At 33.0% G+C, this 26384-nt stretch overlaps 2 protein-coding genes across 2 annotated transcripts; one reads left to right on the top strand and one right to left on the bottom strand.

Annotated features, from left to right (window-relative positions):
* Positions 1 to 951: 951 nt before the first annotated feature.
* LOC110702627 (histone-lysine N-methyltransferase, H3 lysine-9 specific SUVH4-like) lies at positions 952 to 11434 on the top strand. Its single transcript, XM_021880364.1, has 16 exons — positions 952 to 1563; positions 1830 to 2258; positions 2415 to 2459; positions 2552 to 2611; positions 4755 to 4809; positions 4909 to 5018; positions 5416 to 5592; positions 6192 to 6290; positions 7050 to 7148; positions 8166 to 8215; positions 8313 to 8401; positions 9276 to 9435; positions 9553 to 9658; positions 9744 to 9926; positions 10542 to 10778; positions 11020 to 11434. Exons 2-16 carry the CDS (start codon positions 1839 to 1841, stop codon positions 11131 to 11133), a joined length of 2004 nt encoding a protein of 667 aa, XP_021736056.1. The 5' UTR covers positions 952 to 1563; positions 1830 to 1838; the 3' UTR covers positions 11134 to 11434.
* A 1305-nt stretch (positions 11435 to 12739) lies between these two features.
* On the bottom strand, positions 12740 to 26117 carry LOC110702625. Its single transcript, XM_021880363.1, has 2 exons — positions 25624 to 26117; positions 12740 to 13844 (listed from the first exon to the last, which is right to left on the bottom strand). The coding sequence occupies exons 1-2, from the start codon at positions 26095 to 26097 to the stop codon at positions 12939 to 12941; spliced, it is 1380 nt and encodes a 459-aa protein (XP_021736055.1). The 5' UTR covers positions 26098 to 26117; the 3' UTR covers positions 12740 to 12938.
* Between the last annotated feature and the right edge of the window lie 267 nt (positions 26118 to 26384).

Raw genomic sequence — 26384 nt, 5'->3', positions numbered from 1 at the left:
TTTGCTTTTCTCAATTTTGTATCGCAATTTTTTTTAATTTTAGTGTTGTTCTAAGGGGAAGAGGGAGGGTGATGGCAGTGGGCCGGGTATGTCAGAGATGGCGGCATCATCGCCGGCGTGGGGGAGGGGGGCTGATTCTGGGTTGTGGTGGCCGTAAGGGTTGCGTTGTGATGAGTGGGGTGCGTTATAAACCGGACTCTTGTGAAATGGAATCACACAAAACCTTTTCATGGGAAAACACAAGAAAAATTAATAGTGGCAGGAGAGAAAAAAAAGTTTAGAAATTTAGAGAGGAGATGACACAAAGATCTGGAAAAATACAAGGGTAAAATAGGGAGAATGAGCTATATGATAAAAATATTTGAGGATATATTGGTAATTTTGTGATTTTAATAGATATAGGGAAAAATAAATGAGTCATTCTTTTTGGGACTAAAAATAGGCTAAATGGGTCGTTCTTTCGGGGACGGAAGAAGTAGTATTTTATATATTAACAAGAATTTATAGTCAAAGTTATTAAATTATGACGGAAAATTAGTAATGACATTAAATTCTATTTTTCGGGTTTGGTCAGGAAAAATATTTAGGACAAAGAAAGTATTATATAAATATCAATTAAATTGACTAAAATTATATGATGGTCAAAATATAAATCTTTAAAAATAAAGTGAGAATATACGTATAATTCTCTATCCGTCCCTTATTTTTTGCCCCTTTATAAATGTATGAGTCTAACTTCTAAAACTTTGACCATGAATTTTCGTTAATCTGTAAGCGATATAATATATTCAAGTGAGATTTTGTTAGGATCATCTCATTATATGAGTATATTTTATTAATATTAAACCTAGTATAATTTTTACGGGTATAAAAGACTCATTTTAAGACCTTAAAAAGTCAAATAAGACAAAAAAAAATCAAGAAAATGAAAAGAAGTGGGTGGAAAACTGGAAACTGGAGTAGAAAACCCCAAAAAATGAAATTTTCAAAAAACGCAGCTTTTACACCAAGCAGCATCCCTCCATGACTCCATCCGACCCCACTTTCTCCTCGATCCCTGTAATAAAATAACATCCTCACTCTCTCTCCTCTTCTTACACTACCAGTAATAATAAAGACAAAATCTTTAAAAAATAAAGACAAAATATTTTAGAGAGAGAAAAACAAATACACTGTTTCTGCCACCTGCACTCTTCCACCTTCCCTTCCCCACTTCACTACATCACCAACAAAATCAATCCATCAAATATAACCCATTATTTTAACATTTTTTAGAGAGAGAAACCAAAATTTAAGAGAGAGAAAATAGAAAGAAGGCGCAATTTTTCAGACACATTCAGTTTTGCCAAATTTTCGCAATTCCTTCAAAATTCCGCGCCTCTTCATCTTCTCTCTCTTTACTTCACTCTTTTCCATACTCTCTTTCTCTCTCTTTCTTCCTCTGCTTCTTCGCCTACCTTTCTCTCTCCTCTTTTTTCCCCCTAACTTTCTCCGATTCTTCATCAAACCCTAAATCATTTTTTTTTTAAGAATCTCATCATTTTCCTGCTATTACAACAATTTGTAAGAATCCGTTTAATTTTATTTTTCCTGTTTATGAATGTTTGATTCTGATGTTGTTCTTCAGTTTTTGATTTTTTTTTCTTGGTTTTTTTCATTTTGTGATTATATTGTTGTTTTGATGACTGCATTTTGCATGAATTTTGTGGTATTATTGTTGACGTTGCTGGAAATTGTTGTGTAATCGATTCATATACTGCGAGTTTTTGATGATTTTGTGATGATGTTGATATTTTCTCAAATTTGATTGGAATTGTTGTTGATCACAGGTTACTCTAATGGCGGAAATGGAGGTAGAGATGATAGAGAAGAAGGTGGAGGAGGAAGAGAAGAAGGTGGATGAAGGGAGGAGGAAAAGTGATAGGACACGAGGAAAGCGAGTGTTGTACAATGAAAATTTTTTGGCGAAAATTGAGGAAGTGAGTCCGAAGAAGAAGAGGAAGAATCAGCGGAGTAATGGTGGTCGGAAGTCGGCGAAGGTGTCGGCAGTGATAAGGGAGAATGAGGGAACAGAGATGGAGATCATGAGGGGTATGATCGGTCACGGTACCGATCCCGGGAATGGGTTGATAGATTTAGGGTTGAAATTAGAGGAGGTTCAAAAGGATGGTAATGGGGTTGAAGTGGAGAAGAGTGATCATTACAAAGTCAAGGAGACTCTTAGAATTTTCAACAACTATTACCTGCATCTTATTCAGGTGCGTGTGTTTTATGTTTAAGTATTTTTTTCGTGAGTTGTGGTATTGTTTTCCGACCCCACTTATGGGATTAAGGCGTTCAAGCACAAGAGAATAAGAATTGTGGTAATGTTTTAACATGTTAAGTATGTGATTATTGTTGTTTATGATTTTTAGGAAGAGGAGAATAGATGCAAGCTGTTTGAAGCAGAAAAGAAGAAGGTTGATATTATTTCTTCACGTTCAATTTTTATTTTTCCATTATAATTTGTAACATATGTTTCTGATTTTGATGGTTTTTTTTGGGTTCTCAGAAGGGTGTAGTGGACAAAAGAGTACCTCATAAACGTCCAGATCTTAAGGCAATTACCAAGGTAAGATGTGCTTGATTTTTGTGTGGTATTGGCATTGTAATTTATGTGGACATTTTTCAAGTCTGGTATTCTAGGGTAACTTGGTTTTGTTCTGCACATGCTAGTATGCACATTGTCATAGCAAAGATTGTATTTGCAATTGCTGCCTGTACATGCTAATTATATGGTGAGGGGTGCTAGAACCATTAATGCAGAATTTCAATGCATTCACGATGGATCAAAGAAAAAGGAAGATGAACCAAGTTAGTATCAGTATTACTCCCTCCGTTCAGAAATAAATGCCTCGATTCAATCAGCACAATTGCAGTTGACCTTTAATATACATTGTCCAATTACTCCAATAATATTTTTAATTATAAAAATTGTAATTCTAACAATTATACACATGATTTTATTTAGTCTTTGTCTAAAGCACAAACGCAGGTCAAAGTGGTGTATCTAAATTGTTCAAAAGTGAAATTGTGGCATTTACTTTGGAACAAAGGGAGTTATAAAAAAATTGTAGGATAACTTTGGCCAAGATTTTTATGTCTACAATATTACATCATGCACGGAGAACTTGAAGAGACACTGTACCTTTTTGTAGGATAAATTGTAGGATAAATTGTTTTCTTTTGTTCAATCACTGTACCTTTTTGTTTAAAATTTTCATTTTTTTTGCTCCAAGTATCATTCTACAACTGCTGCTAAAGACAAAGTTGTTATGTTACCTCAATATTTCTTTTATCTTCTATTTACAGCACAGTTGCCTTTTTTAATTACCTGATGTTGTGTAATCTATTCATGACTAAAACAAGTACTATATTGCTTTCTCTAGCTATTATATATTAATGGTAAAGTAAAAGGAAGGCGTGTCAATGTTTCTGCTTGTTTGTATATTGGTCAGAGTTTGGGGCTTTATAGGGGTTATAGAGAAATAACATTTTTATAGCTGTCATTTTGCTGCCGATGCTGATTTTAGCATTGAAAGGCTTCCTTATTGTGGTTTAGCAATTATGTGTAGTTTTAAATTAATATCTTAGGTATGTGAGAACTTTAATAAGAAAAAAGCTTTGTATTTACCTATTTAAATAGAAAATATAGTTTGATGTTATCATACTACCCAAAATGCCTACTTATCCTGTATAGTAATACATGTCCATTTCAAAACATTAATGGATTCAGCCAACACCAAGGCTATGCACTTACATACCCTGGTTGCTTATATAAAATCAAGTTGAAGGGAAATATGGGTAAATAAGTGAGTGCAGCTTGCTGATAAATGAGTGTCTCTGGAGTGATTGGTGCCTATGGTGGGTTTTTGTAATTGTAATCTTGAGTTCGAATCTAGTTAACCCATCTTCAACTCCTTCTTTTCCTTTACTTATTTCCTTATTTATGATAATGTTAGATATTTTTTTTTTCCAACCATTGCTATTTCATTCTTCAACGTGTTTCTACGTCTATGTTTGTAGATCAACTTTTAAAGAAGTAATTATGAGCAATAATTGGCTTTCCGTTTAATGATCCAAATGTAGAAATACTACCTGATAAGGTAGTAGTTATGTAGAATAAATATGGAGTACAGGATAATGACGGCGGTTTTGGGTTATTGTTTACATAATTGTGCATATTCTGAACTTAGATTCTGGATATGCCACTGTTTCAAAATAGGTATACTGAAGATTGCGGAGAACATAAAGTACGTGAGAAATATTTTCTACTTCCTCTATTGAAAACAGTTTGTCTCAAACCTGCTACTAGAATTAAGAGTTCTAAATGATCTTCCAAACTATCAATATAATTTTTACTGTGCTACTCTTCATCACATGTTCCAAGTTTGGTGCTTGGTAAAGTAAATCATCAGCATTACAACTAGCATTTTAAAACAATCGCCACTCTTTTCTGTATGTCTTGATGTGCGTTCCTCACTGGTGATGCTTTTAAAGATTTAAATTTTTCATCTGATTGTGCATTTGTGCATATCCATTACAAAAGTTGTTGGTGCCAGTGATATTATGGAGTTTTATTTCTTTGTTTTATCTGGGAATATTATTTTATGGTGTAGTAAATGTAATTCCTTTTGCTCTCACTGTATTTTGCATATGAATTGTTTATGTTGGAAACCAAGTCTTACTTGATCCTTGCTCATGGAATGTGGCAGATGTCAGATACTGGTAAAGTGTTGTATCCCATCAAGCAGTTTGGGGCTATTCCTGGTAGGTGTAGTATACTCTAAATTCTAGAACAAATGAACATAGTCTCACTGATGAAAAGTACTCCGTAGTATTTATGCCATTGCTGTTTCATGGATGCAGGTGTTGATGTTGGCCATCAGTTCTTTTCACGGGCAGAAATGGTTGCAGTAGGTTTCCACAGTCACTGGCTTAATGGAATAGATTATATGGGCGTCTCATATTGCAATGGGGTAATGCATTTTGTCATTTCATCAACTCGCTGTCCTTTGACTGCTGAATTTTGTTTTTTTAGGGTAAAAGTGATTAGTAATACTTTTTTCATGCTCCTATGTACTTTAGTATTACTAGTTGATATTTTGTTTTTCTTAATTTTATCTTGCGAGTTGAGATGCTTAGTTGTTTGGTCCTTTAGAACTTTACATTCTTTTCTGTGAGATTAGATTTTCATACCTTTGGTGTGCTTTTATAATAATACTTGGGATTTTGTGATAATGTATTTTACTTAAGTCGTGAAAGGTCCTTACATGCTCATATCATCTTTAGTCTTTGTACTCTTTCTTGAGATAGTGTGATGCTGAATTTATTAATGGTTCTGTTTTCTGAAATTCTATTTTTGTTATTTTGCAGGAATATAGCAGATATACCTTTCCTATTGCTGTTGCTATTGTCCTTTCAGGCCAATATGAGGATGATTTAGACAATTCAGAGGATATTGTCTACACAGGTCAAGGTGGAAACAATCTACTAGGTGATAAGAAGCAGAATAAAGATCAGAAAATGTTGCGCGGCAATCTAGCACTGAAGGTTTGCTAAAACAGATACTAGATTGAACTTTTTTGAATATGTTTGTTAGCTTCTCTCTGTAAATAAATTGTTCATGTATGCATATCTGATTTGAGTAGATTTTGAAATGTATAGAGGTTGTAATTGCAGGAAGTTATCTTTCAGTGATTAGAAATAGAATGAGTAATAGTTACATCATGACTATCAGGATATCTTTGCTGCTGTTTTTTTTTTTTTTTTCTTTTTTTTTTAATCTAAAATTAAGTTGAATTTTATCTGGAATTGCTGAATAGTTTCCGCTGATTACTACTCTTGTGAATTTTAAGTGAAACATAGATACTTTCGATGGCATTTCTTACTAAATTGCCTCTGTGTTTATTTATTGCCTATTCCTGCTACTTTTTTCTTTTAAAGTTTCAAATTAGGCATTATGTAGTAATGTGCATAATTCTTTCATTAACCTATCTATTTACTTAATGTGTTTCACTTTTCACGAATGGTTCCTTAAGATGATTCATTTTAGCCGACCTTAAATCATTTGAGACTAAGGCTTTGTTTTTGTTGTATAAATTTTCTAATAAATTGTATCGTTGACAATGTATATAATTGTTTATTTGCAGAATAGTATGGAGCAGGGACTGCCTGTGCGAGTTGTTCGTGGTCACTCTTCTAAAAGCAGTTATGTTGGAAAAGTGTACACATATGATGGTTTGTATCAGGTAATTATCTGTTAGTCTGATAATTTCAGTGAGGGTTGGTATTTGGGGGGACATTACAATAACAGAAGTTGCCTCAACTTCTTTTCCATTATGTAAGACACTCTCTGTCCCATAATATAGTACTCGTTTATCATTTCCCACCAGAATTAGGGTTGTATAGAGGGTAAAATTTTTAAAAGTAAGATGTAAGAGTATATTTCATGGGAAAAGGTACAAAAAAGGTAAATTTGATGAAGCTTTTAGTGTATAGGTAGTTTATATGGAAATTATAATAAAAGTAGATAGTGGCGCGAAAATTTAGGGAAATATAGGGGTAATTTATATAGGGAAGGTAAAAATAGGTGTATTACGGTAATACTACATGTAAATTGAAAATAGAATTATTAGAAATAGGCACACCATTCTAGGACACCTAAAAAGAATGCAGACACTATATCGTAGGGACTAGGGAGTAACTAATTTTGTTTAAAGGGAGTACTTTTTATAAATGCAGTTTATCTTGTGATGTCTTATGTTTCAATTGGAACAGTATTCAATCAGTCACATTATTATGTTGTTATGATCTTGTATCATGGTTCATGCAAGAATGGTTTCTATTTTTGGTTGGTGACTTGCAAATGATGAAACAATGCGAGATAGTTTAATGTTTCAATAAGTAATTTTTGCTGTGGAATTATACAGGTTTTATGTGGTATCCTGCGAACCTTTTCCTTTTTGTGCTACATCGCGTTTAATATAAATGACTAATGTTTTGGGCAGGTTGTGAATTATTGGGCAGAGAAAGGCATCTCTGGTTATACTGTTTATAAGTTTCGCTTGAAGCGGCTTGAAGGCCAGCCTGAGTTGACTACCACCCAGGTTTCTGCTTTCTCTCAAATTTTTGTATGTTAAATTGCTAACAAGATTGTTGATGTGGGCATGATGTTCTCTTTCTCTCTATTAATTTATTTATTGATAGGCTGAATTTCTGACTTTTGGAAGTCCTCATTATCTGTCTTCATTGTTTCTTTAGACTTGTAATATATTTTGAGATGTGTTTGGGAACCAGTAATGGTCATGAACTCATGATCTGCATGAACTCAAGAATTGATGTTGAAGTTTAGCATAAATCTTTGTCCTTATAGAATAAATTGCTTTTTCTCCAGCTGTAGAACTTGTGGGAAAAAAACTTATCTGGATTGCTCAGGTGCAATTCAACCGTGCTTTGTTCTTGATTAGGATCTTATAATGAGAGCTCATACCTTGACTATTTATTTTGGGTGCAATATCTTCATTTTTTTTTTAAAATTTTTAATTTATTTTTTATTTTTTTACAGAAATGCCTCAACTAGATGTTCTGCTATTACATGATCTGCATCTTTGTTTAATTTATCTTGAGCACATCTTTTTAATGTATGCATATATGGTAGAACAGTTTCAGTGTTCCAAATCTATTTGTGACACTTCTCTCCCTAACAGTTATCATTCATAATTCCTCCGTTCTGTTTTATTTTTGTGTACCCTCAAGCCTGTGTTAACCTAATGGTTTTTATTTCATAAGTAGAAGCATTAAAGAAATATTTTTAAAGCCTAGTTTCTGGTATGGGCTTCAGATAGTACGAGCATATAGTTGATTGAAAAACTCTTTAGTTGGTATCCTTTTTTGATAGTGTTATTCTGTGCTTTTAGTGCTCTTTTATCCTCCTGTTTATTGTTTTCTGCTCAATTTTGGTAATGTTGGAGCTCCTGTGTGTAGCTGAATCCCGTGGATTCTTTGGCTTAGTTTTTGATTCTCACTTGCCATCCCCTAATTATTTATTTTATTATAATAACTGAAATCTTTCAAGTGAATGCTTCTCAATGCTGTTTCTTATATTGCTTAAACTATTGTGACAGGTTCAATTTATCCGAGGACGTATTCCTGATTCTGTTTCTGAAGTTCGAGGGTACGTGTTACAGTTTCTTAGTGTATGCTAATCTATTTCTGTAGGTAATATTGACTATATTTCATGATATTAATGCTGATTTTCTTGTTTAATTTAGGTTGGTTTGTGAGGATATATCTGGAGGTCAGGAGAATATTCCTATTCCTGCAACAAATTTAGTTGATGATCCTCCTGTACCACCTACTGGTGAGTTTGCCTACTCGTTCATGTTTGTTTGCTGTTTTTTGACTTTTGTTCTTTAGCTGTGGTTTATAATGAATGGCTAGCCAAGTTTATTTTTGGTGAGTTAATTTTATGCTATTATAGGGTATTTAATGATATGAAAATATATTTTGACCTAGGTTCAGTATATGAAGTTGGATATAACTTGGTCAGATTTTGTGATTAATGACATCGGACCTGTCTTGTTCCTAATATTGAATAGAAATTTAGGAATTGAAGATTTGGTTGATTATGATCACATTCCATATGGAAATGAATCTTTTAGTTTTCTCTCTCTATCTCTCTCTTTTTTTTGAAGGGAAATGGATTTTAAGTTGGTGTTGATTTTTTGGGAACAAAATCATGAGATATAATGAGAATGGATTTGAACCTGCTACTTTGGGAATCCATTCTTGTCTTACCCCTCTCCCTCTCTCCCTTGTTGTCTTCTTTTCTTTCCCTCTTCTCTCATTTTTCTGACTCCCTCTCCCACATCTCCCTTTTTGTTACTCCTTTTTCACCCCCTGTTATTTGTTCATTTTGTCAGTAATAAGCTTTGAAAGTAGTTGCATATCATATAAAAAAACTATCTTAAAATAAAGGCCTTAGGATGCCAGGCCTTAAATCCTACAAGAACTCATTGGCTTCTAAAATCCTGTGACTCAGATTGAAAGATGTCAAGTTAGAATGACCCCTTGTTAGAAATTTTAAGCATTTGTGTCTTTAATTATGTAATTGAGAAGGATTCTGTTATTCTATGTTATCATTGTCAATTAATCTGTGAGATGCTATGGCTATTTAGTATGCAGTTTATTGTGTGTTCGATTTCCTTCTATTTGATTGAGATGGCACATTTTAGGTTTCAAATACTTCAAATCTATCCAAGTTGCGGATAATGTTAAAATTCCTCCCCCTACTCGTGGATGTGATTGCATCGATGGTTGCACCAATCCTAATATATGTGCTTGTGCTCGGCTTAATGGTTCAGACTTCCCATATGTTCATAGGGATGGTGGCAGGTAAAACAATAATCAAAAGATAGTAGTGTTTGAAAGCTTTTGAAACTCTTCATTTAGTTATAAATGAGCTTGTTTACACTTCTGCTAATTTCTTACACGATGCTTGTTTTCTTTTAGGCTCATTGAAGCAAAGGCTGTTGTGTTCGAGTGTGGCCCAAAGTGTGGCTGTGGTCCTTCTTGCATCAACCGTGTTTCCCAGAAAGGCTTGAGATACCGCTTTGAGGTGCTAATGTTTTTCCAATTAAAATTTATATATTTACTAAAATTACTTTTCTGTTATGGTATAATGTTGGTTTGATTCTATGCAGGTTTTCCGTACGCCAAAGAAGGGTTGGGGTGTGAGGTCGTGGGACTACATACCAGCTGGTGCCCCAATATGTGAATATACCGGAATTCTGAAGAGATCGGATGAGGGTGACAGTGTTTTGGAAAACAATTTCATCTTCGACATAGATTGCCTTCAAACCATGAAGGGACTTGATGGGAGACAGGTATTAGAGGATGTGTTTTATCTTTTGAGGTTTAATTTAATTGTCTCACCCTAAACTTAATCACTTTCCTCATGTCATTAATACCATCCATGGAAGAGTGGATGAAAGTGGATTGTATGAACTTTGGGGTATTAAAGTAGGCTGCCTGTTGGTGGCACTGCAGAAAGACCACATTTGTTTGTCAGATTGCCTGCTTACCTAAATTTATGAGTATTTCCTGGCCTTCCCTGGGCGGATGAATGACATTACTCTTTGAGGATTTAGATTGTTCAAGTATTTAAGATATTTAAAATCTCACAAAAGTCTCAATGAATTCTGTATTGAAGTCTCATCTTTCCTTGTCAAATGATCAAGAAATCAGATGATTTTTTTTCTTTTCTTTTTTTGAAAGTGTGGCTGCACACTTGCACCCATTTGTAGCTGTACATGTACTGATAACATTTTTATATGGATGATTAGCATTGTGGACAGTTGTGTTGAGCTCCTTTCTTCTTTTCACTGAGACCTGTTTGATGTCTGTCTGTCACTGTACCTGACCAAACCTGTATACAGTATTAGGTATGTTTGTTGGTTAAAGCTGAATACTCTTCTCATTGTTATAATGTTTGTCATCAGATGAGATTGCGAGACGTGTCTATCCCTGCTGAAAGTGCTCATGAGAAACCTGAGGAGAAGGTTGTTGATAGTATGGTGGAGTTCTGCATTGATGCTGGTGTCACAGGAAATCTAGCCAGGTTTATCAATCATAGTTGCGAACCAAACCTCTTTGTACAATGTGTGTTGAGTTCGCATCATGACATCAAATTGGCTAGGGTGATGCTCTTTGCTGCTGACAACATACCACCTCTACAAGTAATTGGTTTCTACTTTTAACAATTTTTATTAGTAGATAATTAGAGTTACTAATGTTCAAAGTCGTGTGTTGCGAAGCGTGAAAGCCAAATGCATTTTTTTAAAGAATAGAGGAAGTATATGTTTGTGAAGCTGCTCAAACTCGTGAAGTTTTAGTGTTGGTTATATTAATTCAGATTTTTCAGTCATTGTGGGTACTTGTTTGCCATTTTAGCTGCTGACAATTGTTGTTTCTTGATAGGAGCTTACATATGACTATGGCTATGCGCTTGACAGTGTCATTGGCCCTGATGGGAAGGTAAAGCAGATGGCTTGCTATTGTGGTGCTGAGGGTTGTCGCAAGCGACTTTTTTAAGCTGCTAATTGGCTTCAGCAACCAGTTTTTTGTCAGTCGGTTACTGCTGGACAGTGTTTGAATTTGTGAATGTGATAGAATGCTGTATAGAATGCTAACAGTTAGGTGTATTCTTTTTGCTCTTATGAGAAAACTGAGGGCTCGAATCCAGCCTCGAGTTTATAGATATGAAATACTGTCTGAGGTTGTGGTGCTTAAAAATAGAAGAGTATAGGGGCCAAATTTTTGTAAGATACAATATATTAGAACTGATATTAGAAAGAAATGTAGTTAAGGCGATGGTCAAAGTTTTTTGCTTTCAGCAGTCGGTGTTTCCTCTTGCTATATTCATTCCCTACTTGTAGTCTTGTAGATTCAGTAGTCTATTTTCCCACCTCTTCAGAGTTCAGATATATGAAGGTAACTGTACAGTTGATATTTGTTTCTCATGGAGTTGCATTTTCCGAGAAGCGCAGAAATAATATAAAAAATAAAACTCTGCATATATATGTTAGCCACAATAAGAATATGTAAAGGTAAAAAATCAGCTGCCATTGTTCTTTTGGCTATGATGTGGGTTTATTAAAGACATAGTTGTAAATAATTCATCAGGTAAACATCAATTTCCTAGCAGGGCCTTTTGAAAACTTGTAACAGACTTACAGACATACGTAAACTCTCAAATGCAGTTTACTCATGTAGATATACCCATTTTATTGTCTAGGATATTGCCAAGCTCAGTCTCAAACACTGCATGACAATTGCTTAAAACCTATACATTAGCTACCCTTTATAGAGGGTGAACAAGCTAGTTTGTATCCTTAAAACCCCCCCAATCCTCATTGAATGTTGGAAGTTTTTTGTTGTTATTGTTGCATTGAAAATTCTCGATGATCAAATTTGATTTGATTACCTTAAGCTATCGGCTATCCTATGTGACACAATGTAGACCACAATAAAAGAGTGGTCCCCTTTTTTTCGCCTACTTTTTTATCAGATTCTATTTGATCACCATAGAGACATCTTGTGTGTAGTCTTAGTCCATCATTATTCAAATTTAGGCTTTGGGTGCAATTCCGACATAGAACAAATCCAAGTTCTCTTCCTTGAATCCTTGATCCTTCCCCCAAAATATAAGAGCAAGTAACATAAGAGCAATTAAGCCTTTTAATCGTGTTTTTATTGAGAAAAATACAAAATTGATTGAAGTTCACATGCATGTAGTTTTTAACTGGTTAATGCAATGTAACCTAATATAATAATGCTAGTTTTAATATTGTGAACTGATGCAGTGAAAAATATAATTCTACTACACAATTTAATATCCATTTCTGCTTCTTTACTTACTTCGTATTTACCTATATCTATCAGTAAAGTTTTAAACAGTTTCATTTTTTTTTTGACAATTGTTGTCATTTTTTGAAAACATTTTTTTGTACTTTTTGACTAGTTTGGTAATTTTTTTTGGGAAGTAAATCACCTACTTGTTAATTTACAAAAGTTCTTATGATACAGAGTATTAAAATATTGTAATAATCTGGTAATTTCCTGCTCCAATTTCCTCGCATAGCTCTAGCTCCAACTTAATTAGGCAGGCGATTAAAATATTGTAGGAGTGCATTGGTACTGAATGTAATATTATGACACACTCTTGAGAGTAAAGGGAATCATTGATCTTTGTTACTAGCAGAGTACATCAGAAGCACTAATTCTAGGCTTATAATATACAGGACAATAACACATTTGAATATTCTATTCCTGATATGTGTAATGTTTAAAGCTAAACTAGTTACATAACCCATCATGCAGTCTTTTCTAGCCATACATTAACTATCATGCTCATTTGTTTCCTCAATAATTTTGGAGCGATATTTACGAGTTGCTCTTTTTCCATTACCAACCTTCAAGACTGGAGTTTCTTGCTCATCTACCTCCATTTCAGCAGCTTCATTATCTTCTGTGTCCTCTGCACTAATAATTAGAGGGACACTTTTCTTCTGCACTGGTTCTCCCATTGCATGATCAGCCTTTTTGCTAGTATTGAGAGAAGCATCACCATCTTTTTTCTTTGGGTTAAATATTACAGGTTTTGCAAGATCAGCAGGAGCTTCTTCAGGTTCTGACTTGGACTTCTTCACCATATTAAGGAAGTCCGTGTAGGCTTGACGATTACATTCTTCATTCATATCATCTGATGAATCAAATGTATAATGGGTATATCTCAAAGGATGGCGTACATAATCTGGTACCAAGGAAGAATCATGCAGCTGTGAAGACGATTCTTTGAACGAAGGGTAATATACATCAGAACCTTCTGACATGACAATTTTATCTCTATCTTCAGATGCACTGTGATCATCTCTTTTGCAGATGGGCTCAAACCGCACTCGTTTTCCAGCCTTTGAATCCATCTGATCATCTTTTCGCTTCAAGATTGACTTGGGAAGGTTTTCATCTTCAGGTACATTATTCTGGGCACCAGAATTATCATCCTCCATTTGATCAGAAACATGCAATGAATTGAAACTTTTTGCAGTTTCCGCATCTTCTTTAAGTCTGAGCTTTGCAGCCATGTGATTTGCACGTGGGTCTCTGGGGGCCTCCTTTAATGTTTCAGGGAGCTCATTATAGGAATTAATATTTGATGTATAATCAGTCACATCAGACATGTATAGTCGTTGACCAACATTTTCACTACCAACAGCCACTTTGTCGTATTCGTCCTCTTCAGCCTGGAAACAAAATAATTCAAAGATAAGATCTAAGACCACACAAACACACACGCAAAATATATCAATAAAGACCACATTACATAAAACTATGAAAATTGCAGAAGAAAGGGGAAATTTGGTACTTGCAGAAGAAAGGGAAAATTTGGTTCACAGTAGACACAAATAAAGCAGACTAGTATACTACATAGAATCTTCAAAACTATATTGCCTTAAAAAAATAAAGAAAGAAAAAGTTAAAAAGAGCAATCCTATACATTATCAAATCACTAAGATAGTGAAACTTTAATACATTACTTTACAGAACATAAGCTACAATCATGAAAGATTTTAATCAGCTGCCATGAGAGAAGCACGTAAATGAACACATTTACATTCTTGCACATTACACTACCAAATGAGTAAAAAAATAAAAATAAACCAATTGCCAAACATCAATGTAACGATGTCAAACTTTGGCCAGCCCACTAAAATTGTCCATGACCATAACTCAGGACATACAAAATTATCTTGGTGGACTATTCACGACACTTCTACGGCAAACAGGGTGCATTTAATTGACGTGTGCAAGGTCAATTATAAAATATAGCAATATGCAAAGCTCGTCAATTACTCAATTACTCCGGTAATTTTTAAGTAACTCCAACTCTCCATGTTAATTCAAGAATCCATGTATAATCAACATTGAGATTTGAGACACGGGTAAGACGCTTAATGACACATGATTTGGACCATGATCATGCAGCAATATATAACTTTATAAGATCATCAAGTTTGACACTTGGACAGGTACACAAACCTGTGTCTGACACTTCCAGCAAAGTTTGAGTAACACAGGTTGTTTATCATTTCCAAAATAATATTACTACATACTTACAAATTATAAAAAGCAAATCATTTACAGGAGAAAACTAATACTATGTATAATATGTAGGTAGCAACAGAAAAGAGTGAACTTTTCTTTTATTGATAAAAGGGCAAAAAAAAATAACTCATCAAAATGAAACTAGGAAAACTATTGCACACATAATCAATCTCAGCAGCTTAAAACACCATCAAGTCACTTGAAACCCATGGAAACAAGTACATCATAAGTAAAGTAATAAACAAAGGAAATTAAATGCTGGAAACTAAATGTAAGCAGAAATATTATATTAAGTGCAAAGCAAGCACCACACAAGTACATAGCCATGTAGCAGCAATATTAACCAAGCTAAACTTTCCACAGAATTCTAAACTGAAGGCATTATTGACTTTAAGGCTTATCTCATTATCCTCAAATTAAGCTGAAAAAAATGACCAATATCCACAATAACCTTTAGCAATTTAGATATAAATGATAGAGTTCTCATTCCACAAATAAAAATTCAATATTTCTCACTTAATACATAGATCAGCAATGTTCAATACAGATCTAAAGATATATCTTGCCAATAGTATGAAAACCCAAAAATAACAAAACCTAACGTGGATCGTTAGCCTAGTTACTTGAGTATGATGTGTTATGTGTACATTCATTTTCTATATGACAAAACACCAAATGCTAGTACTGGTAATGAACCTCCTTCAAATATATAATCAGTTATAAGTTTTATAGCTCATCAGAATGTAACAGCCATTTATGGCCTGTTCTATTCTCAGAACGACCGCCATTGCATTCTCTAGACAATATAGAATCCAATACAGTTCTTGGTCATATAATAAAAATGGAATAACTTTATAGACTATCTATTCATTCAAAAACACAAAAGCAACCTTAAATCGAATATAAAGCAACTAGCTGGTATCTACGAGCATATCAACCTATGTCTTCGCATCAATTTGGATTTCAAAAACCACTAATAAAGCTCTATTCTGAAATCAGAAGAAAAACAACTAATTTAAATTGGAGACCTTACTAAAATTTTGAAAGTCAACAGAATATAATTAATATTGAGAAGATTTGAGACAGCTATTCATATTAACTATACGATTATCTAATTACCAATAAATAGCACCACAACAACAAATATTTCTGAATATAAATCAAAACAGAGGAGTCACCAATATCAATCGTCAATAAAGGAAATTTGGGTGTTTATTCAATTGTTAATTTTTGTTGCGAGCTTTTATTGTTGATTAATTAGGGATATTTTGGAGGAAGTTCCAGTTTATTATACGCATTTGACTTTGATTTAGTATATACTTGTTTTGTTGAATGCATCTGACTTTGATTTAATTTAATTAGGTTTGTTGAATGAATTTGCCTTTCATTTGATTCAATTAGCTTTGTTTGAATCAGCTTGACTTTCATTAGTCAATGTATCTAATGTTGTTGTCTCAATGAAAATATTTCATTTGATTCAATTTTTGATACATAATATTTTCATTGAGACAACTACATCAAATGAAGTCAAATAGATTAAAAAAAAAAGTTAGTTTAATCAAATGAAGGTCAAATGCATTCAACAAATATAATTGAGTCAAATAAAAGTCAAATGCATTAAAAAAATCTTATTGATTTTTAGTATATAAGTAATTTTATACACATTTAAAATAGATTTACAAATTGAGGGTGTGATTTGATAGTTGAAGTCTATGACTAATTACTTATATACCTTATTTCATAAAAAAAAAAAAAACTTATATACCTTTTTTTTTTTTAAATAGAGTTACTTATATACTTTATTAGTACAATTGAGTGTGTATGTCTAAATTAAGTTAATTAAAAATGATTTGAACAAAATATGTTCAAATAATGTTTAGACAAACACACTCAATCATCGGGGTAAAATTCACATCTATTAAGGTATGTTTAATTATAGTATATGCACCTTAACAAAATGGACAAAAACTAAATAAATGCACGGAGTAATGCAAATAAAAGTCAAAAATAGAAAAACACCAAATAAAACTTAGATCACAAAATATTGGGAAAATACAAGTATATCATCATTTGAAGGTTATCAATAACTTATCTTTTGCTTCAAATGGTGTGAACAATAAGTGCAATTAGTGTTGTTATCTCAATGAAAATATTTTGTATCAACTATTGAATAGATTCAGGAAAGGCAGACCTTTAGTCATAATCACTAGCTCATCATTTGCATCAAATGGTATGAAAAAGTTGGTTCATTTAATATGGTAACAGAGAGTATATATTGGTATATCAAATATTTAAGATAAGTTAATTTATATTTTTTTATACAAAATATTATCCATTGAGACAACATTAAATGCACGAACTATCCACACCATTTGACGCAAATGATGACCTAAGGGCTATGACTATAGGTATGTCCTTCCCCGAATTTATTCGATTTTAGATACAAAATATTTTCATTGAGACATGAACGTTAAATGCACCGAATATTCACACCATTTGATGAAAATGATGATCTTGGGGCTATGACTATAGGTATGCCCTTCCCCGTATCTATTCGATTTTTGATTCAAAATATTTTACCTTGAGATTAAATAAGAGTAAAAAAATAGAAGAACACTCAGTAAAACTTAGATAACAAAATATTAGAAAATACAAGTTTATCATCATTTGTATCAAATGATGTGAACTAGGTCATCATTTGCATCAAACAGTGTGAAAAAGTCGTGCATTAAATGTTGTTGTCTCAATGAAAATATACTTAGGTTAAATGAATGTATATTTTGGTATATCAAATATTTAAGATAAGCTTATTTATGTTTTGCTCATACAAAATATTTTCATTGAGACAACATTAAATGCAAATGATGACTTAAGGGCTATCACTATAAGGCTACCCTTCCTTGAATTTATTCAATTTTTAATACTAAATATTTTCATTGAGATAAGAACGTTAGATGCAAAAACTATTCACACCATTTGATGAATATGATGATCTAGGGGTTATGACTATATGTATGCTCTTTCCCAAATCTATTTGATTCTTGATACAAAATATTTTACCCTGATATTTAAATAAGTAAAAAAATAGAAGAACACCAAATAAAACTTAGATGAAAAAATATTGGGAAAATACAAGTTTATCATCATTTGAAGTTCATCATTTGCATCAAATGATGTGAACGGTCAGGTTGAATCAATGAAAATATTTTATATCAAAAATTGAATAGAGTCATTGTGTATGATAAATATACTATATTTATCTTAATAATATTTGAAAAAATATTTATAAGTTTTAGGTTTAAATTTATTTTAATTATTTGTCCAAACTTTATTTAACTTATTTGAACATATATGGACAAGTATATCATATTTTTGTTAAGAAGCAAAAAAAGTTGCTTTAATTTTAGGGTAAAATTTAAATCTGTTAACCGATATTTTGTGATCTAAGTTTTATTTGGTGTTCTATTATAATTTATCTGTCTAAACTTTATTTAACTTATTTGAACATCTATGGACAAGTATATCCTTATTTATATTTTGGTCAAGAAGCAAAGAGATTTGCTTTAATATTGGCGTAAAATTCAAAACTATTAATATATATTTAATGTTTTATTTGGGCATACTTAAAATAGATCTACTGATTGAGGGTGTGATCTGAATTCTATGATTACTTATATACTTTATCAATATGATTGAGTGTGTAATGTGTATGCTAGCAATTATTAAAAAAATGTTGATTTATTTACAAAAATGTCACTGATAAGCTTGTATTTTCCTGATATTTTGTGATTCAAGTTTAATTTGGTGTTCTTCTATTTTTGACTCTTATTTGCATTACGCTGTACACTTATTTAGTTTTGTCCATTTTGTTAAGGTACATATACTATATTAATATATATCTTAATAGATTTGAATTTTACATTAAAGCATGTTTTCTTGCTTCTTGACCAAAATATAAATAAGGATATACTTGTTTTGATCTTGTTGGCCTTGACACCTTGTAACATTTGACGCTTTGAACCTACACGAACATATTCTCAATTTATTTGTTTTCCTTGGCTCGACATAAGTTTTGAATGTATATATGGATATCACTTTGAGGTTTTATTTAGAGCTATTTAGGCTCTTTATGAAGGTTTTTTTTTACTACTCCCTCCGTCACCCAATAAAAAGCCTATTTGGGTTTTTTTTTTCATGAGAAACTAGCCTTTTGGCCCGTTCAACGAACGGGTTGTAGCTCATTTTATTTTTCTTGAAATGTGTTGCTTATATGTGTTGTATGTGTCGATGATTTTTTTTGTAATAATTTGTTTAATTTTCTTACTTATAATTTGCAAGTTAGAAATACAGAAATATTTTAACATTAAATAATTTGTTATTTTAACTTTTATATTAAAAGGGGTATAGAGAGGAGTACAACTCCATTTTCTTACTCAAATTTGCAAGTTAGGAATGCATTAAGACTTTAGCATTCAATAACATTTTATTTTATCTTTTACTTTAAAAGGGAGTATAAAAAGGAAATATTAATGGATGTGTTATGTGGCATATAGGTGAATTATGATGACATGTGTCATATAGATGATTGTGGTTTGTCTTGTTAAATAGTAAGTATAGATATAGATAAGGAGATTGCAGATTATTTAAAATTAGTGATTGAGAATACATATGTGCATGTGAGGTTAAAGAGAGATAGAGAGAAATAAAATGTACTTGGGAGTTATTGAAGAGAGGGAAAGATAAAAGTGTTGGGACTGATGTCAAAAGACATCATTAGTGAAAAAAAAAAAAGATAACAACTCATCAAAATGAAGGTAATATTATCAAAAAATACTACCTTTAAATAGAAATAGGCTTTGTATTTTAGTTTACCCAAAAAAGAATACATGCTTTGTATTTTGTGACGGACGGAGTATGGTTTAGCCAATGAGTATTGCCTTAATAGTTATAATCGAACACAACTCTAATTAAAATCTATGTAATTGCAACCTATCATAATTGTGAAAATCACATTTTTTTTAAAATTTTTTTAAGACACGATATATATGTCATAAAAAAAACAAAAACAAAATTATTTAACATATTGAAATCATAATATTTCAGAGATGACAACAATGGAAACCACTTTTTGTGGCTTCGTATTTTTGGTTTTTTGTTAGGAAAAAGAAAATACAGACTACTTATTTACCTGATCTTGATAAATTACATATATTTTTTTTTTAGCATGTCACGAAAATACTAAAGTTGAGTACATCATCAATTTATAAGAGGGGTCATCATCTTTTTATTTTTTAACTTTGTTTTTTTTGTTACTACTTACAACTTTAATTAAATTGATGAATGCATATTAAAATCTATACTATATATTAAAAGACGTTTCTAAACCAGCCTACATGCCACATGGCGCCCTCCTCCATTAATCGAGTCTTTGAACGGACAACCTTAAGTTTAAAAGCTAAAGTGTAGCCACTAAGCTATCACCATATTATATGTCATTTTACCAAAACTAAATATAAATAAGGATTTCAATCATAGAATTAATGCAGTAACTTAGGGCACTGATAACTAGCTTACAAATTATAACAAGCAAATCATTTACAATAGAAAACTAATACTATGTACTACGTAGCAACATAAATGAGTAAAAACTTCGCTTTTAATGATAGAAGGGTAAAAAAAAAAAAATCTCATAAAGATGAAACTAGGTAAACTAATGCACATATAATCAATATCAGCAGATTAAAACACCATCAAGGGACATGAAACCCAAAGAAACAAGTACAACATAAGTATAGTAATAAACAAAGGAAATCAAATGCTGGAAACTAAATGTAAGCAAAAATACATATTAAGTGCAAAGGGAGCACCACACAAGTACATACTACATAGCCATGTAGCTGCAATATTAACCAAGCTAAACTTTCCACAGAATTCTAAACTAAAATAATTATTGACTTTAAGGCTTATCTCATTATCCTCAAATTAAGCTGTGAAAAATGACCAATATCCACAATAACCTTAGCAATCTTAGATATAAATGATAACGCTCTCATTCCCAAATAAAAATTCAATATTTCTCAATTGATACAGAGATCAGCAATGTTCAATACAGACCTAAAGATACCTATCTTGCCAATAGTATGAATACCCAAAAATAACGAAACCTAACATGGACCGTTAGCCTAGTTCCTTGAGCATGATGTGTTATGTGTACATTCATTTTCTATATGACAAAACTCCAAATGCGTATACTCAGTGGCGGACTTGGGCTTAGACCTGGTGGGTCAAGTGACTCACCAGGCCCAAAAAATTTTTTTAAGTTATTTAAAAAAAAAAAAAAAAAAAAAAAAAAAAAAAAAATTAAAATCAGTTACAGGAGAGTTCAAGGCTTTCAAGCCCTAGCCTCTTCGTGCTCTGGCTTCTCCTTCTCCGCCTAATCGCCTCCATTCTTCTCTTCGTGAATCGTGACTTCTCCTTCAGTCCTTCTCCGCCTAATCGCCTCCATTCTTCTCTTCGTGAATCGTGAGTCGTGACTTCGCCTTCTCCGGCTAATCGCCTCCATTGTTAATCGCCTCATCTCCATTCTTCTGTTCGTGACTTCGCGTCCGAGGTTGTGGAAGATGACTAATTGACTTTCCCATCGTCACATTTATCAGGTTCGATCTTGTTTCTCTCTCTTGATTTAGTTTCAAATTTTTGGGTTTGATTGTCGTGGATTTTTGCATATATGTTCCTGTTGTTTTCGAATTTCGACATGTTCAATGTGTATTCGAATTTTTTTGGTTCAATCTTTGTGGGTGTATTTCAGCAAAATCGCTTCGTTTTTATTGGGGTTTATTTGATCATTATTTGTTTTCGATTTTTTGGCTTTATTTGGTCGATTGGTTTTCGATTATTTTGGGGTTTATTTGATCGATTTGTTTTCGATTTTTTGACTTTATTTGGTCGATTGGCTTTCGATTGTTTTGGGGTTTATTTGATTGATTTGTTTTCGATTTTTTTGTCTTTATTTGTTCAATTGGTTTTCGATTATTTTAGGCATCATCCAATATTCTTTTTTTAGTCAATCATAATTAGAAAAATATTTGATATCTTAGAAAAACAGGTCATTGGCTGCAAATTAGGGTATGAAACTTGGTATTCAAATACTTTAATGTTCCTGCTTCTTTATTTGATTGTCATTTTGAATAGAATTGTGCTAATTAATCATCTAATGATTCACTCCGCTTATTGTGCTTCCCATCCTTAAGTATGTAGATATTTGATTATTTATTTCCCATTAAAAGGTGCTTACACTGTTACACATGTTATGTAAAGTATTTGGCTTGTCAAATTTGGATATCTTTTCTGTTGATCTTTGGGTCAAAGTCTCTTATGAGATCCCTTGATTTTAGATATATATTTGATGCACAGAGTCTATTACTTGATTCTTTTTATATCTGGCTGCGTTTGATCTAGCTCCCTTGTCTGACTGGTGTCCATTATGAATTGCTTGATTTAGACCATTTAGTTGAATATTTATTCAAATAATTTTTCTGGGGAATATTGCTTGATTTAGTTCAATATTTATTCAAATTTCAGAATGAAGAGAAAACATACTCCAAATGAAATGCAAAACATTACTAGCTTCTTTGCTAAAAAAAATCCTACTCCAACTTCTCTTCCACATCCAACACAAAATGAACAAACTATAACTCCACCTCAACAAAGTGAGCAACTTTCATCTCCATCTCATTATTCAACTCAAAATTCCCCTCAAAATGAACAAGGCCAATGTTCTCCTAATGCCCCAATCTTTGGAGAAAGATTAAGTGAACATGAATTTGCTAATCTTCCACAAGATCCAGGAAAGAGGAGAAAAATGAGTCAATTTCATAAAGATGATAGAGATTTAGTGAGAAGAATTTACATTCAAAGAAAGCCTTGTCAGCCCAAAGACTTTACATTTCCTCAAACTTCTATTTTTGGCAAAAATCGTCGCTTTTGTGCTAAGTGGTTTGATACTTGGACTTGGCTTGAGTATAGTGTGGAAAAGGATGCTGCCTATTGTTTCCCTTGTTATCTATTCAAGGATGAAAATGCCTTTGGAGGTGATGCTTTTGTTAGTGATGGTTTCAAATCATGGAATCGATCGGATTTAATAAGAAAACATGTCGGTAAACACTTGAGTGCACATAATAATGCTGTTTTAGCTATGGATTTGTTCAAGAAACAAAATTCAAGCATCACACAAGCCTTAACAAAACAAACCGCTGAGAGTACAAATGCATATAGGACGCGACTTGAAGCTTCAATTGAATCTATCCAATGGCTTTTACTCCAAGGGTTGCCTTTCCGTGGTCATGATGAAAAAGAAAGTTCCTTAAGAAGAGGTAACTTTCTTTCACTTTTATCCCTTATTTCCAAAGGTAATCCTGAATATTCTAAAGTTGTTTTCAAAAATGCTCCTAGTAATTGTCAACTTACTTCTCCTAAAGTCCAAAAAGATATCATAAATGCATGTGCAAAAGAGACCACTAAAGCAATGCTTGAAGATATTGATGGTGGTTTATTTTCTATCCTTGCTGATGAGTCCGCTGATGTTTCTGACAAGGAACAATTGGCTCTTTGTTTGAGATATGTTAATAGAAAGGGAGAAGTGTGTGAGCGTTTACTTGGTATTGTGCATGTTGTAAACACTGCTTCTTTGACTCTCAAAACTGCTATTGAATCCTTATTAATGGAGCATTCTTTGTCTTTCTCTCAAGTACGGGGTCAGGGTTATGATGGGGCAAGTAATATGCAAGGTTCTATTAATGGCCTTAGGACTCTTATAGAGAATGAGTGTAAAGAAGCTTATTTTGTCCACTGCTTTGCTCACCAACTTCAATTAACTCAAGTTGCACTTGCTAAAAAGAATTCAGATTGTGCTTGGTTATTTGTTGATGTACTTGCACCTCTCTTGAATTTTGTGGGGGGTTCACCAAAAAGGAAAGAGTTTCTTCGTGAAAATCAAGCTCAAAGAGTGGTGGATGCATTGTCTCTAGGTGAACTTGAAACGGGTTCAGGTTTAAATCAAGAACGTGGATTAGGTAGACCTTGTGATACTCGTTGGGGATCTCACTTCAAGACAATCTTGAATGTACTTGATTTATTCCCTGTAATCCTTGGTTCTCTTGAGGATATTGCAAAAGTATCTGATACAATAGATTCTAATAGAGCTCAAACACTTACAAATCTTCTGATGTCCTTTGATTTTGTGTTCGTGGCACACTTGATGGTTAGTATATTTGCGATAACAAATGCTTTGAATGTGGCCTTACAAAAGCACGATCAAGACATTGTGAATGCAATGGCCATGGTTAATGTAACCAAGACTAATTTGCAAAAAATGAGAGATGAAGGATGGGATTCTCATATGGAAAAGGTAATTTCTTTTATTGGTGACTATGACATTGCAGTTCCAGATATGGAGGCTAAATATGTTGTTCCCGGGAGGAGGTTGTTTAGAGGTAAATGCCCACAAGTGTCCAATCTACATCATTTTCGAGTTGAAGTTTTTTTTTGGTGTCATTGATCTTCAATTGCAAGAACTTGAAAATCGATTTCCCGAAATAACTAAAGAACTACTTGTGTGTATGTCTTGTTTGAGTCCTGTGGATCGTTTTTCTAAGTTTGATAAGGAAAAATTGATTAAGCTTGCAAAATTCTATCCTAATGAATTTCCAAGTTCAGAATTGATAGTCTTTGGTCATACACTTGATAGTTACATTTGTTCTGTTAGAGGAGATGAAAGGTTTTGGAATTTGAAGGGTCTTAGTGATCTTTCAATCAAATTGGTTGAAACGGGATTGTCTGAAACTCATGATAGGGTCTATTTACTTTTGAAATTGGTGTTGCTTCTTCCTGTCGCAACGACAAGTGTGGAAAGAGTATTTTCTGGCATGAAGCAAGTGAAAGACAAACTACGAAATAGCATGGGAGATCAAATGTTGAATGATTGTTTAATTACTTATTTGGAGAATGATTTGTTTTTGAATGTTAGCATGGAAGATATCATGAATCGATATCAAAACATGAAAACTCGTCGAGAACTATTTTAATAAGTTTGCATTACTATTTAGTTGTCTTTTGTAGTATTATATGAACATTTGGTTGTATTTTGTACTGTTTGAATATTTGGATGTATTTTTTAGTACTATTATTTGGTTGTTTGGTAAAAATTTTTTTTTAACATATTTGATTATCGATTGTGACTCACCAGTCGGAAAATCCTGGGTCCGCCACTGCGTATACTGATAATGGACCTCTTTATTACTGCTGCCATTGCATTCTCCAGACAATATAGAATCCAATACAGTTCTTGGTCATATATTTAAAATGAAAACATCTATTCATTCAGAAACATAAAAAAGCAACCATACATCAAACAAAAAACAACTAGCTGGTATCTAAGAGCATAACACCTATATGTCTTCACATCAATTCTGATTTCAAAAATCACGGATAAATCTCTATATATACTGGTAGCAGAAGAAAAACAACTACTTTAAATTGGGGACCTTATGAAAATTTTGAAAGTCCACAATACATGCTTGTAATTGACAAGACTTACAACAGCTATTCAATATAAACTAAACGCTTAACTAATGACCAAATACCAATATAAACTATACAATTAACTAATTACCAATGTAAACTATACGTTTAACTAATTACCAATATAAACTATACAATTAACTAATTATCAATATAAAATTATAAACCATACGATTAACTAATACCAATATAAACTATACGATTAACGAAGAACATTAATGACTATGTATTGAAACAGAGCAGTCATCATATCGATCATGTCATACGTTGTAGAACCAATACAATCATATCAAGTAGTTGAAGCAACACAATCACATGAGAAAAGGAGAGAGAAAATACCTCAAAATCAAGGGTACAATCCTTTCCAATAGAATTCCTAACATCCAATTCATCATCATCACCACCCACATCCTCATTACACTGATTCAACACCATGACCTCGCTAGAACCCTCGCCGCCATTGTTATCGAGCTCGGTAAGATCCTCTTTGAGCTCCATACCACAACCCAAATCATTAAGGTTAAAATTGGAGCTAGGGTTTTGGTGAGATGAAACTGATTTACCCTTTGCCGCGAAGAAGAATTTATCGACGTTGGTGGGAAGAAAAGCGTCGTTAACAGCGGCGTTTTCGTGGTGTTCTTGGGTGGGGATGGAAGCGTCGGATTGTGGAGGCCATTGACGGTTTTGAATTTCATCGTCAGTGAGACACCAAAGAGAGGAAGTTAGGGTTAGGGAAGATGAAGAAGGAGGAGAAGAAGAAGAGGAGAGAGAACCAAATGTTTTGTCAACACGAACTCTGAAACTGTCCTCCATTGGAATAATTTGAAGCTTTTTTTTTGCTGAATTACTGAGGTTTATTTGCAGAGAGCTCCTTATTGGAGTACGGAATACTGTTTAATCTAATACGGAGTACGAAGTATGAAGTAATAATGGCTATGACTTGTGAATTATGATGATACGAATTTATCTTAACCCATTCAAAAGTGGAAACATTCAAAAATTGGTCAACATCCTTGGGGAATAGTGATATGAGTCTAAAATCCATGATTTTTACCGTACAATTGAGCAAAATTGGCGAAATTTTGCTGGCTTGAAATTCG

This window comes from Chenopodium quinoa, unplaced genomic scaffold (genome assembly GCF_001683475.1).
Source record: "Chenopodium quinoa cultivar QQ74 unplaced genomic scaffold, ASM168347v1, whole genome shotgun sequence".
NCBI classification, from domain to species: domain Eukaryota; kingdom Viridiplantae; phylum Streptophyta; class Magnoliopsida; order Caryophyllales; family Amaranthaceae; genus Chenopodium; species Chenopodium quinoa.
Note: the sequence above shows the minus strand (reverse complement) of the source record. Positions and strands in the feature narration are given on the sequence as shown.